This window comes from Ctenopharyngodon idella, chromosome 19 (assembly GCF_019924925.1).
Source record: "Ctenopharyngodon idella isolate HZGC_01 chromosome 19, HZGC01, whole genome shotgun sequence".
In the NCBI taxonomy this organism is placed as follows: domain Eukaryota; kingdom Metazoa; phylum Chordata; class Actinopteri; order Cypriniformes; family Xenocyprididae; genus Ctenopharyngodon; species Ctenopharyngodon idella.
Window position 1 is genome coordinate 17,719,295 of NC_067238.1, and position 12,977 is coordinate 17,732,271.

A 12,977-nucleotide genomic window follows, 5' to 3' on the forward strand; every position below is an offset into this window, starting at 1 on the left:
AAGAATGTGAGGTGAAAAAAGTTGATGAGATTATTAAGATTACAAAGACACACTGTAAAAAATACTTAAAAAAAAAAAATTATATTCAGTTGCTGTCTTAAATCTATCTCAATTTACTCACTCTAATGTTGCTCCAAACCTGTATGACTTTCATATTTGGATGAAGTTTTCATTTAACCACAGATCAGTGTGACTATATGAGAAATACAAGTGTGAAGAATCCAAAAAAACCACAGAGGTCAGACTGTCGTATTTGGTTTAAATTCTTTAAAGGTGCATTCAATACAGTGTTTTTCAGTTCGTCTACATTTGCAGGCATATGTACAGGATTTATATACAGTCCTCATAGAAAATAAAACTAATAAAAAATAATGAGCTTTTGTACAGAAGTAAAAGAAACTATATATACACATATCTTTTAAATGAAAGGCATATAGTACACTGCAGCGAGTTTCTCTCCCGTCATACATATTATACGCTGAAATAACATCCGTCTGGTTTTCATACAGGAAAACATGCCACGATCATCCCGAATGTGAAACACACTCCATGTGACAGTGAGGAGAAGACATCTCCAACTAAAACACAGAAAGAGAAAGACTACGTCGTTTTCAGTATTTTTTGCTGTATGACCTTTTGCTAAAGTGAAACGTGATTTGTAAACTAAAGATGATTATATAGAGTGAATCTCAAGGTCACAAAACATTTCACCCCAAAATCAAAATAAAGAAATAGGGAATTATATTTTGCATTATGAAAAAGTAAACAAATTTGCACTCAAATTCTCATTATTTTAATGGGAAAATAATAATATCAGATATAGATATATCACATACAAACACACATATGATATATACTGCATATGTACGTATGTGTGTGTGTATATATGTATATGTAATATATATATGCGCATACATACATATTGTTTTAATTAACGCTGATTAATATTGTTCTACTGCAGTACTGACAATTTGGGATGAAAAAGGTCATTAAAAATATGCTTTATTTTCTTTATGCAAATCAAATGGGGTTTTTTTTTTCTTCAATTTTAGGGTGAAAGGTGATGTGGACATGTTCTTGAAATCCATCCTATAAAAGAGTGAGATGTGACACACACACACACACACACACACACACACACACACACACACACACACTTCCGTGCACAAACATGCACATGGTGTTCATACAATCATGCAAAAATAGACATGCTTACATACATGTCTCTCTCTCTCTCTCTCTCTCACACACACTACCCATCTCACACTTTTGCACAAGCTGTAAATATATTTTTCTCTGTACTTATAATATCTTTAAATATTTAGGATAAAGCGCTCAAAAAATAAATAACCACAGTTTAGGTTTTTCTATTGCAAGATAGTGATTAATTTTTCTTTTAAAACTCTGTATGTGCAAGTTCGGTGCAACATTGAATCTTCTTGCCCTAAAAAAAACAAACAAACGTTACATTCAATACTGGAAACTTCAATCCCTGACGGAGTCAGAAGCGCTCTCCGAGAGTCCTTTACAATCCCGACATTCCCCAGTCTTTGCTTCGAGGTCTGGAGGAGTCCAACGCATCCCAAAATATCCAAACACAACCAAGATTGCACTTCAAGTATTCAAATGAAAAGTGTTTTTGTGTACCAAACCCCAGTGATTCACCGCCGTTAATGCCAACACTGACCGAGGCTGGTGCAGCTATTGCAATGCGGTTTGATTTGTCAGAAACTTGATGGTTTTTCTTGTTCAAGTTTGGTTTTATATCAATAAACATTCCAGAAAAAAATCATATATATATATATATATATAGCTTATCATAAGATTTTAATACTCTTAAAGCCAGTACAAATGTGCCTCAACAAAATGTCCTTTTCACTGGCCTGGTAAACCATCTAGACAGGAAGTAGAATTGCGTCCAGTAAAGACTTCATCACATCCAGCTTACAGTGATGCTCACATCAGAAACAGAAGTCACCAGACCTTCATCACACACATCAAAAGGTCTGGAAAATCCACTTGGAGTGAAATATAAAACTCAGTCAATCACAGTCTGGCACAATCATCCTCAGTATCAGTAAAACCGTCGAGTGCAGCTGAGGCCCGAAAAAGAGCCACGGAGGAGCCAAGATGGCGGAGATGAGTCCATTCAGATATACGAGAGCGAACGAAGCAGCTTCGCATCTCGCCACCAAACACTAATGTAAACAGACCGCTAGTGCGAGTGTGAACAACCCGATTCCTCTCGTTCAGAGGGAGAAAAACTCAGAGGATATAAACCAAAAGTTCTGCCAAAAAGTGCCATCAACTTCAGAAATCACAAATGCAATTGAAGAAAATCACTATAAAGACATTGCAACTTGGAAGTCTGTCTGTGTAGAAGCGTCATGCTTTTCTTGGTTTGGTATATGAGTGAAAACTCTGATGCAGCATTGAGATTATTATTCGTCCTCAGCATTGCTTATGCCGTCTTAGGAAACACATGAACGAGGGGCGGGAGAAACATGGAAAACTATGAGGGAGACTCACTTCTCGCACTCATTGACCTCAGCAGCTTCGCACAGAATATATTAAAGCACTTCAGTACGTCAATGAAAAGAGGCACTGACGCCCTCATGACTCAAGTCACCTTTATTTGGGTGAATCTCATGAGAACGGACAAGAAATGTCATTTTTCACCTCAAAATCAAAAGAAATTATATTTTGCATGAAGAAAATGAAGCATTTCTTATTTTGGAATTATTTTCATGACATTAAACATTTCTCTACAACTGTAATGTGCGGAGCGCCACACATGACGTGCGGGAAAAATATGTATATCAATGCCACAAATTAACAATTCGTTCCAATGACTTACTAATACGTGATAATACAAAATTTAGTAAATCGTTGCCACATTGTAAATTTGTTCCCTTGTTTTAGTTAAATCAAAAGAAGGGAACGATTTAGTACAATGTGGCCACGATTTACTGAATTGAGGTAACTAATTATTATATCCTGCACACAATTTATTAAAACGAGGGAACTGATTTTTATATTGTGCGCACGATTTAGTGAAAAGAGGAAACAATTTTTGTTATTGTGTGCGCGATTTAGTAAAACTAGGGAATTAATTTTTATATTCTACGTGCGATTTAGTAAAACTAGGGAACGAATTTTTATATCGTGCGTGCGATTTAGTAAAACAAGGGAACGAATTTTTATATCGTACGTGCGATTTAGTAAAACTAGGGAACAAATTTTTATATCTTGCGCGCGATTTAGTAAAACTAGGGAACGAATTTTTATATCATGCGCGCGATTTAGTAAAACTAGGGAACGAATTTTTACATCGTACGTGCGATTTAGTAAAACTAGGGAACGAATCTTTATATCTTGCGCGCGATTTAGTAAAACTAGGGAACGAATTTTTATATTGTACGTGCGATTTAGTAAAACTAGGGAACAAATTTTTATATTGTACGTGCGATTTAGTAGAACTAGGGAACAAATTTTTATATCGTACGTGCGATTTAGTAAAACTAGGGAACGAATTTTTATATCGTACGTGCGATTTAGTAAAACTAGGGAACGAATCTTTATATCTTGCGCGCGATTTAGTAAAACTAGGGAACGAATTTTTATATTGTACGTGCGATTTAGTAAAACTAGGGAACGAATTTTTATATCATGCGCTCAATTTAGTAAAACTAGGGAACGAATTTTTATATAATGCGCACGTTTTAGTAAAACAAGGGAACGAATTGTTAATTTGTGGCCACGATATACATATTTTTTTCCTGAATGCTCTGACTTCGTCGAAATGCAATAAGAGGATTTTTTTTAAAATATTTACATATTAATTCATTAATTAAATGTGTCTGCTGTACTGTTTCAATGTATGCTTATTTAAAAGAAAATGTCCTAGATTCCTAGATGTTTATGATTATTGGATACAGATTTATATTATTTATAAACAACTGCAACTTCAGCTTCTAGCTGATATTTAGCTTTTTGCTTTAAAAAAAAAAAAAAGCAACAAGCAAAAAAAACAACACTTCAGAAATATCTGTATCTTTAAGTTTTCCATGATTTCACTTTTCAGCAATGGATTGTCATGAAAATAGTCAAAGTTACAATAAAAACATGTTGACGGTTCTAAAAACTGCCTTCATTTTCTGCAAATGCAAATAGAATTTCTGGTATTTTTCTCAAGATATGAATATATGACATTTATTCGTGAGATTCACCCTTTCACCTGCATAACACGACTAATATAAAGCCATTATAATGAAACAACTGTTATTATTGCACTGGGCAACTTTTGGTGATCATAATGTCCTCCGCTAGGACATCAGTTACAAAAATAGGAAAAGAAGTTTTGGAGCGATGAACTTCTATTAAAGATTCTTTACATTAGATTTGTTTAGGATGAGCTTAGAATGAAAGTGTGCAAGGGAAGTGCATGTGATGAAGAGCGAGAGAGACCCTCTCGCTCTCCCTCTCTCTCTCTCTTCCCTGAAGAGTTCAGCCCAGAGTCGCCCCCTGGTGGCCCTGAGATGCAGCCCTGAGACCCGCAACACCAGGCCAAATACAGTCAAACGAACAAAACAAGAAGAAAAGCGCGCCTCCCCCCCCCACCCGGGCGAGCTGCTCCAGCTGATGCCCATCCGTCGGGAATGTTAGCCGTTGTCGATCACATTCACAGTGTGGATTCGCACTCCACTTTGCAGGTTGTGGTTGCGGCACCTTTGCGAGTGAGCTTGAGGAAGCTGGGCTTCTCTGTGACGCCGTTGTTACTAGATGACGTCAAGGCCTTCGTCTGCTCGCCCTTCGACCCGTCGCCCTGTCCGCTGGACCCCGGGTAGATGACGAGGAAGCAGGAAGCCAGGAAGCCCAAGAAGGAGCCGCCGGAGGCCACCATGGGAATGACCCGCACGCTGCCGACCGCGTCCACCACCGCGCCCAGCGCCGACGCCACCAGGATCTGAGAGATGTACACTTGGCACGACAGGATGGCGCAGTCGATGCCAAAGCCTCGCTTGGAGTTCCCGGGACTGTGCTGGACGTACTGCAAACAGCAAAAACACATCAGTCGCATCTCAACGTCCCGTGATTCTGCTCTCTGTCCTGCAGCTGTGTGTGTTTTACTGACAGAGATCAGTTCAAGAACTCTCAGAGCATTAAAAACTAAAGCCATTTATTCATGAGAGTCATCCTGCACTGGGCAGCTTTGCTGACAGAAATCTGTTCAGAGAGCTTTAAAAACTAAAACAATCTGACACAGGACAGATTTGGTAATCGATGTTCTCCTCTAGGACATCAAAAATAGGAAGTTTTTGAGCAAATAACTCATAACAGTGGTTTATTTAGATAAATAATGACTCAGGAGGAGAATACAGCAGTTATCAGAGTATTTGCACCTTTAGATTCACCAGTAAAACTTGCACTGCATGAGCTGCTCTAAGGCTGTGATTTAGAAAAAATCCAACAACTAATAATAATACATTTTATATAACCTGTAAAGTAGAATTAAATGCATACATCATGATAGTATTCGTTGTACTTCTTTTAATTTAAGCATATTGAGATGGAAAACTCCTAGACCTTGTGACCAGAGAAGGAATAGCCATGACACAGATTTTTATTGCAATTTAAATTTTTGATTAAATATTTATATTTTTTAAATGTACATTTAAATATTTATAAAAAATATTTTTATTTGTTAAAATAATAATAAAACAAAACAAAACACAATTAGCAGCATTACCCATTCAGTTTGCTTGCTTGCTGGACAGATAAAAAAAAAAAAAAAAAAAAAATTATAGGAGATTGCAATTTCAATTTCTTGCAGATTAAATACTTATATATTTTAAGTAATTTAAATATTTGATTTTTTTTTATTTTATAAAATACATAATAATTTTATAATTTTATAATTATTTATTATAATAATAAATAAAAATAAATTTTAAAATAAAATAAAATAAAATAAATAAAATAAAATAAAACAAAATAAAATAAAATAAAATTTGCAGCATTACCTATTCAGTTTTCTTGTATGCTGGACAGATATTTTTTTATTTATTTTTTTTTAATTTAGAGATTGCAATTTCAATTTCTATCAGATTAAATATTTTTATATATTTTAAAATATATATTTAAATGATATATAAATAAATAATGTGTGTGTGTTTTAAATAATTTATTTTTTATTTAATATTTACAATTGATAGGGATTGCAATTTCTTGCTGATTAAATATTTTAATATTTTAAAATGTATTAAAAAAAATTATAATATATATATATATATATATATATATATATAAAATGGTCACATGACAAAGGAAAACAAATATTTCTATTAAATGTTTGTTATTTGTTTGTTATTTGTTTTTATTTTTCATTAATTTATTTTAATTATATGACATGGAAGAGAAAAATTCTGATTCATTTAAACATTTTTAATTAAAAAAAATAAGTTTATATATATATAATATTTATTTATTTATTTATTTATATATAATGCGGTCATGCTACTGAACAACATAGTCAAGTTAGCTCCTCGGTACACCCAGAAAGTACTCTGATGACACGTAATGCCTGTTACCTGTAGCAGTGTCACCCTCAACACTGGTCACGGCGGTCAGGACAAAGATTAGGTCAAGCGATGGGATTAGCTTTAATACGGCAGGATTACAGTCTCAGAGAGATGAATGTGAGTGCGCGGGCGACTCTGACCTCTTTAATGTCGTGATACTGGCCCAGCAGAGCGTACGGACAGTACGAGATGCTCATGGAGATGATTCCCATGCTGCTGATCATCACCATGGAGACGTAGACGTTTGGGAAGATGGCCATGACGGCCGTACCGACCGCGAAGCACAGAGTGCCCAGGATGTAGATGACCTTTATGCTGAGGTCAAAGTTATCCAGGTACTTCTGCAGTAAAGCTGCATCACAAAAGAAATGAAGAATTAGACGTGATCTGATCAGACGACTGCAGCTGTAGTTTCAGGATACGCACCTGAGCAGATGGCAGCGGTGGTGGCGTAAATCACCAGCCCCCAGCAGCCCATCTGAACCCCTCTGTGGTAGTTATGAAGGGCTGTGGAGTTCAGCGGGGCCTACAGGGAACACAGACATTCATATTCAGGGTGATGTCAGAGAAACCACACCATTTTCCTCTTTTTTTAGCTCTCTAAATCCTTTTTGTCATCAGATTGAAATTTAACTTGAACAATGTCATCTCTTCAAAAACATCTTAGCAAACCCACTGTCATCAATCACAAACAAGCTAAATAATTGGAAAAAAATAATTAAATGTTTGTTATTTGTTTTTATTTTTCATTAATTAATGTATTTTAATTATATATATTTTATGATTGAATTATCAGCTTTTCTTTTCATTAAAAATCAGCTTTTTATTTAAATAAATACATCAATAAATATTTCATTATTATATTATAAACACAATCACACCAAATAAATAATAATAATAATAATAATACATATTTGTATTTTGTTTATTTGTTTTGTTATTAGTTTTTATTTTTAATTAATTAATTTTATATTTTTTATTTACTTTATCAGCTTTTCTTTTTATTAAAATAAATACATCAATAAATATTATTTTATTATGATTATTATTATTATTATAAGCACCTAATAAAAGAAGAGGAAATATTTGTAATAATAATAATAAATATTATGATAAATTTCTCATATCTTTTCTTAAGTGGATTTTATTTGTTTTTATTTTTAATTAATTAATTAATTAATTATACTTTCATACATTTATGAATTAATTATCAGCTTTTCTTTTCATTAAAAATCAGCTTTTTATTAAAAAAATACATCAATAAATATTTATATTATTATTATTATAAACACAAATCACACAAATAATAAATAATTATTATTATTGTTACAAATATTTAATTTTTTAAGTGTTTTTGTATTTGTTTTTATTTTTAATTAATTTATTTTAATTTTATATTTTAATGATTTAATTATCAGATTTTCTTTGAGTTTAAAATCAGCTTAATATTAAAATAAAAACATCAATAAATATTATTTTATTATGATTGTTATTATAAAGACTTAACAAAATAAGATGAAACATTTGTAATAATAATAATTACTATTATTATAACAAATTTTTAATCTTTTCTTAAGTGAATTTTATTTGCTTTTATTTTAATTAATCAATTTTACTTGTACATATTTATGATTTAATTATTAGCTTTTCTTTTAATTAAAAATCAGTTTTTTATTAAAATTAATACATCAATAAATATTATTTATATATTTTAAATATAGTCTTTTATCTCAGACAAAGTTATATATAGTGCTCAAGTTGTATGTACTAGTTTTCTGATATTAAATTACAATAAAATGATCATTTAGTGGTGAACTATTCCTCAAACGTAGACACGTCTTATGAAAACACAGGATCTCACCGTAGGGTCGCCCTCGTAGATGACCTGCCCCATGAAGTCGGTGTAAAACACGGCCTCTGCGATGATGGAGAACCATGTGACCAGGTGACACACGCACAGTCTCAGCAGCTCTTTGGGCATCTTCAGCATGGACATCCAGAGCAGTCGTACGGTGGTCTCGGCCTCGCCCTCCTCGCTCTCCGTGTCTCCGCTGGAGTTGGTGTTCCCGCTCTGATGCCTCGCTCTCTGGCCGTTCCTCTGCTTCTGTCGCTTATCAATCTCGTAGATGTCGTTCATGCTGCGGGACGACTTGATGAGGAACGCCGCGTTGGCGCGCCGGTATCGGTAGCGGTGGGATCCGACCCGGCCGTAGTAGGAGAAGGTGCAGGACGACTGTCGGTAGAAAGTGTGGCGTCTGCGGCGCATGGATGCGCTGGTGCTGGAGGGCTTCAAACCGGGCGGTCCGTGGCCGTTGAGGTCCGTCGGATGTCCGTTGGGCGCTTTGGATTCGTTGAGCTGATTGTTAAGCAGAGCTTCTTCTCCCTCGCTTTCCATCTGCTGCAAAAATGCTGATAAGCGACTGAACCTCCCGCGCAGCAACTCCTGACTCCCTGCGCTGCTGCTGCGGCGCGGCGGCGACCCGTGATAGGAAGAAATGCGATCTTGGAAGATGGACGGCTCGATTTCGCGCAGGAACAGCATATCGTGGTCTAGGTGGTCCAGCGTGGCGTCGGCCATGGCCAGAACGGAGTCGCTTTTACTGCGAACGATGTCCACGTCCAGGAAGTCCATATCCAGCTCGCGCTCCGATCGCCTGTCCGTGTCGTAATAGTCGTAGTGCTCGTCTTCGTGGATCATGTCCAGCTGGGGATGGTGCGTTGCGATTTTAACGCTGGATTCTGTTTCCGCCTCCTCGTCCAGACGGTCTTGTTGGGGACTGAACTGCTGCTCCTCGATACTGAACAGGTGCAGAGCCACGGAGATCGTGAACAGAACCGCGGCGAACAGGAACAGGATTTGCTCTTGAGACTTGAAGGTTCGACCCAAGAAGGTGTGCGTCCAGTCAAGACCGCCCAGAGCGTAACCCACTGCTCCACCGAGCCCTGAAACACACAACACGCACAGTTTAGGAAACGTTTACATGACAACAATGTACTAAAAACGGAAGTTTTTCCTTTGCATTTTTCGTTTACAGACTACAACGTTGTCAAAATGATCCCGTCAAGCTTTTCACGTTGTGATCTATGAGGAGTTTATGTGTGTTGTACCTGCAGAGAAGGCGTGGATGTTGAGGGCCATGTCCTGCTCCTCGGTGTCGGCCACGTCCAGCAGGTACGCTCGTATGGGGCCCTCCGTCGCATCCGCACAGAAATCCAGCACCACCACCCCCAAAACAGTCATCACTATTCCTATCGGCTGGTTATTGGGCACGTCTCCTAGAGCAAGACCTGAGAGACACACACAGAAACACGTTTATGTTACTTATTAGGAGATGGATCATCTGACATTCGAGAGTTTTACACAATTTCCTGGTTGATTTGGAGGGAAAAATCTACGGGATCAGTGTTGCTATGGTTAACTAAAACTAAACCTAGAACTAAACCTAAAAATAGTTTGCGGAAAATTGAAATGAAGCTGAAAAAAAAGTCACTGATGAACTTAAAGTCCCCCTGTGGTGAAAATCAAGTTTTTAATGTTGTTTATATGTCTGTGTGGTGTTTTTGATATGCTTTAAGACAAATCATGTGCAAATTCATGGCAACACCATTGCTGAGGATTTTCTCCTTAAAACTCCAGTGAAAAAAAGACAGTCATGGTTTGAAATCGCTGGTGTTTCTGACGTCACAAACTACCTTGTAACCAATCACGTCAACGAGTAGATCTCTGAACTGGTGTGAGTGAGTGGAGGCGGGGATAATTTGCATATTCATAGAACCGCGTATACTAAATGAGTCAAGGGTGTAGAGTTACATTTAAGCTATTTAAGGCATGAATAAATTTTTTTTTAAGGAGAAAACGTTTAAATATGCCATTTTGGTGATCAAAAAGTGAGTTTTAAGGGATAAAATTATTGACTACAGATTTTAAAAAACCTCAGTTAAAAGCTGAAAAAGTTGAAACTTAAAGTACTCAGATGACTGGAACTAAAACTGACAAAAATTAATTAAAGCTATATAGAAATATTTAAACAAAAACATATGAGACAAAAGCACATAACAAAATAACTAAACTTAAAATTAAACTAAAATTAAAATGAAAACTGAAAACAAAACAATAGAAATATTAACATTTTAATATTTTATAAAATATCATAATAATGCATAAATAATACTAAAATATCACTATTATTAATGTATTTAAATGTGTTAAATAATAGTTGAAAACATTAACAAATTACCAACAAATTAAACCTATAAGGACCAATAACTTTCATTTATAAAGTCATATGGTGTCTATTATATTCAAACCTAGTTTACATTCTTTAAAATACTTTTTTGGCTAAAAAAACAAACAAAGAAGCAAGCAACACCAGCTTCTGAATCATATTGGTGAAAGTCAACACGGTAAACATACATTATAAATGAATTAAATAACAGTTCTTTTCCAACAGTTGTATTTATGTCCTTATGATATTTTGGATTTAAAAAAAAATACATATAATGTGCCTGAAACATATACGTGAAATATATAAATAAAAAGGTTTACAGATTATTTTGACAATAATGCATAAAAATAGGCTTTAAAAGTAACCATTTTATGAATGTTTCTTTCATACTCCATAGTCTTGCATGAATGACATCTTCATAGGTCAAAGCTCAAAAGTCATATCGCAAACATAGAAACTGATCTAGTGATAGTTGAACATATTAGTTACAGTATTTTAAAACACACACACACACACACACACCCACACAAAGCAGTGAATATTTTGAATGATGGCTACCTACAATTACTCTTTCAGCAGACTGTACGTGCACATTTACAGTTCATCAATATTTCACACAGACTTTCATGTACGCCAACACACACACACAGCCCTCTGGGAACACAAACATCCCGGTTCAGACCTCTGTGTCCTGACCTTGATCCGGCACATTGTCGCATCATGCACCATGTTACATGTGTGTGTGCGTGTGAAAACACACAGACATATATTGATTGTTCTGCTTATTTTAGAGCTTTTCCAGGGTTATAATAAAGCATGTGCCGCTACAGCCTGAGGTCACGGGGTCAGTTTGTGCTTTATTTCTGTAATTATTGGTGTTGGCTGCTGCTCGCAATGATCTGAATAATCCTTAACCTAAAGTATGAGACTTTAGTGTGTCGCTCGTCCCACACCGTTTATTCTGCGGAATGAATTTCATTCATGAATGACTCTTCATTGCGCAGAGACGTGCTGTGCTCAATTTTGGATTATGAAACAGAAAAAAAAAAACACATTGAAGAAGGGACCTGAGAGATACTTCGGGTGGACTTTTGATTTGGGCTAGTAATAGAGAATCACCTAGCAACCACCCAGAACACCCTAGCAACAGAAATGCACTAAAAAAAACACCACAGAAACCACTTAGCAACATTATGGCAACATATTATGGTGGTAAAATAAAATAAAATAATGAATTAGCAACACCTTGGTGACATCCACAACATACTAGCATGATGGTGCACAAAAAAAATAAAATAAAAATAAAATAAAAATAACTAAACAAACAAATAAATAAATAAATAAAATAGCAATGCCTGGTGACATTCACAACATACTAGCACGGTGGTGCACAAATAAAAAAAAAAAATGAAATTAAATAAATTAAAATAAAATAAAACTAACTACATTAACAAATAAACAAACAAACTAACAAATAAATAAAATAATAAAATAAAATAAAATAAAGTAAAATAGCAACGCCTTGGTAACATCCACAACATGCTAGCATGATGGTGCACACAAAAAAAAAAAAAAAAAAAAAAAAAACTAACTAAACAAACAAACAAAAACAAACAAATAAATCAAACTAGCAAAGCCTTGGTGACATTCACATCATACTAGCATGGTGGTGCACAAAAAATAAATAAATAAATAAAATAAAACTAACTAAACAAACAAACAAATAAAATAGCAATGCCTGGTGACATTCACAACATACTAGCATGGTGGTGCACACATTTTTTTTTTTTTTTTTAATTAAATTAAATTAAATAAATTAAATAAAATAAAACTAAACTACATAAATAAACAAACAAATAAATAAATAAAATAATTAAATAAAATAAATTAGCAAAGCCTTGGTGACATCCACAACATACTAGCATGATGGTGCACCCAAAAAAAAAAAAAAATTAAATAAAACTAACTCAAACAAACAAACAAATGAATAAATAAATTAAATTAAATTAAATTAAATTAGTAAAGCCTTGGTGACATTCACAACATACTAGCATGATGGTGCACAAATAAATAAATATATAGTAAATAAAATAAAAAGTAAATCTTTCTAATACATTTCTTTCTAGTATTATTTTAAACATCATTGTTATAATATTTAGTGTATGAAACT

General features: G+C 34.7%; 1 protein-coding gene across 2 annotated transcripts in view; it reads right to left on the reverse strand.

The window, feature by feature from the left end:
* Positions 1-250: 250 nt before the first annotated feature.
* The window catches only part of LOC127501349 (solute carrier family 45 member 4), a 52,849-nt gene continuing 40,122 nt past the window's right edge, over positions 251-12,977 (reverse strand). For both annotated transcript variants that reach the window (XM_051873293.1, XM_051873294.1), the window contains 5 exons: positions 9,690-9,869; positions 8,443-9,524; positions 7,008-7,107; positions 6,722-6,933; positions 251-5,050 (listed from right to left, as the gene is read on the reverse strand). In XM_051873293.1, coding sequence (XP_051729253.1) covers positions 4,682-5,050; positions 6,722-6,933; positions 7,008-7,107; positions 8,443-9,524; positions 9,690-9,869 — 1,943 coding nt within the window. In that variant the 3' untranslated portion in view covers positions 251-4,681. The remainder of the gene's footprint in view (positions 5,051-6,721; positions 6,934-7,007; positions 7,108-8,442; positions 9,525-9,689; positions 9,870-12,977) is intronic.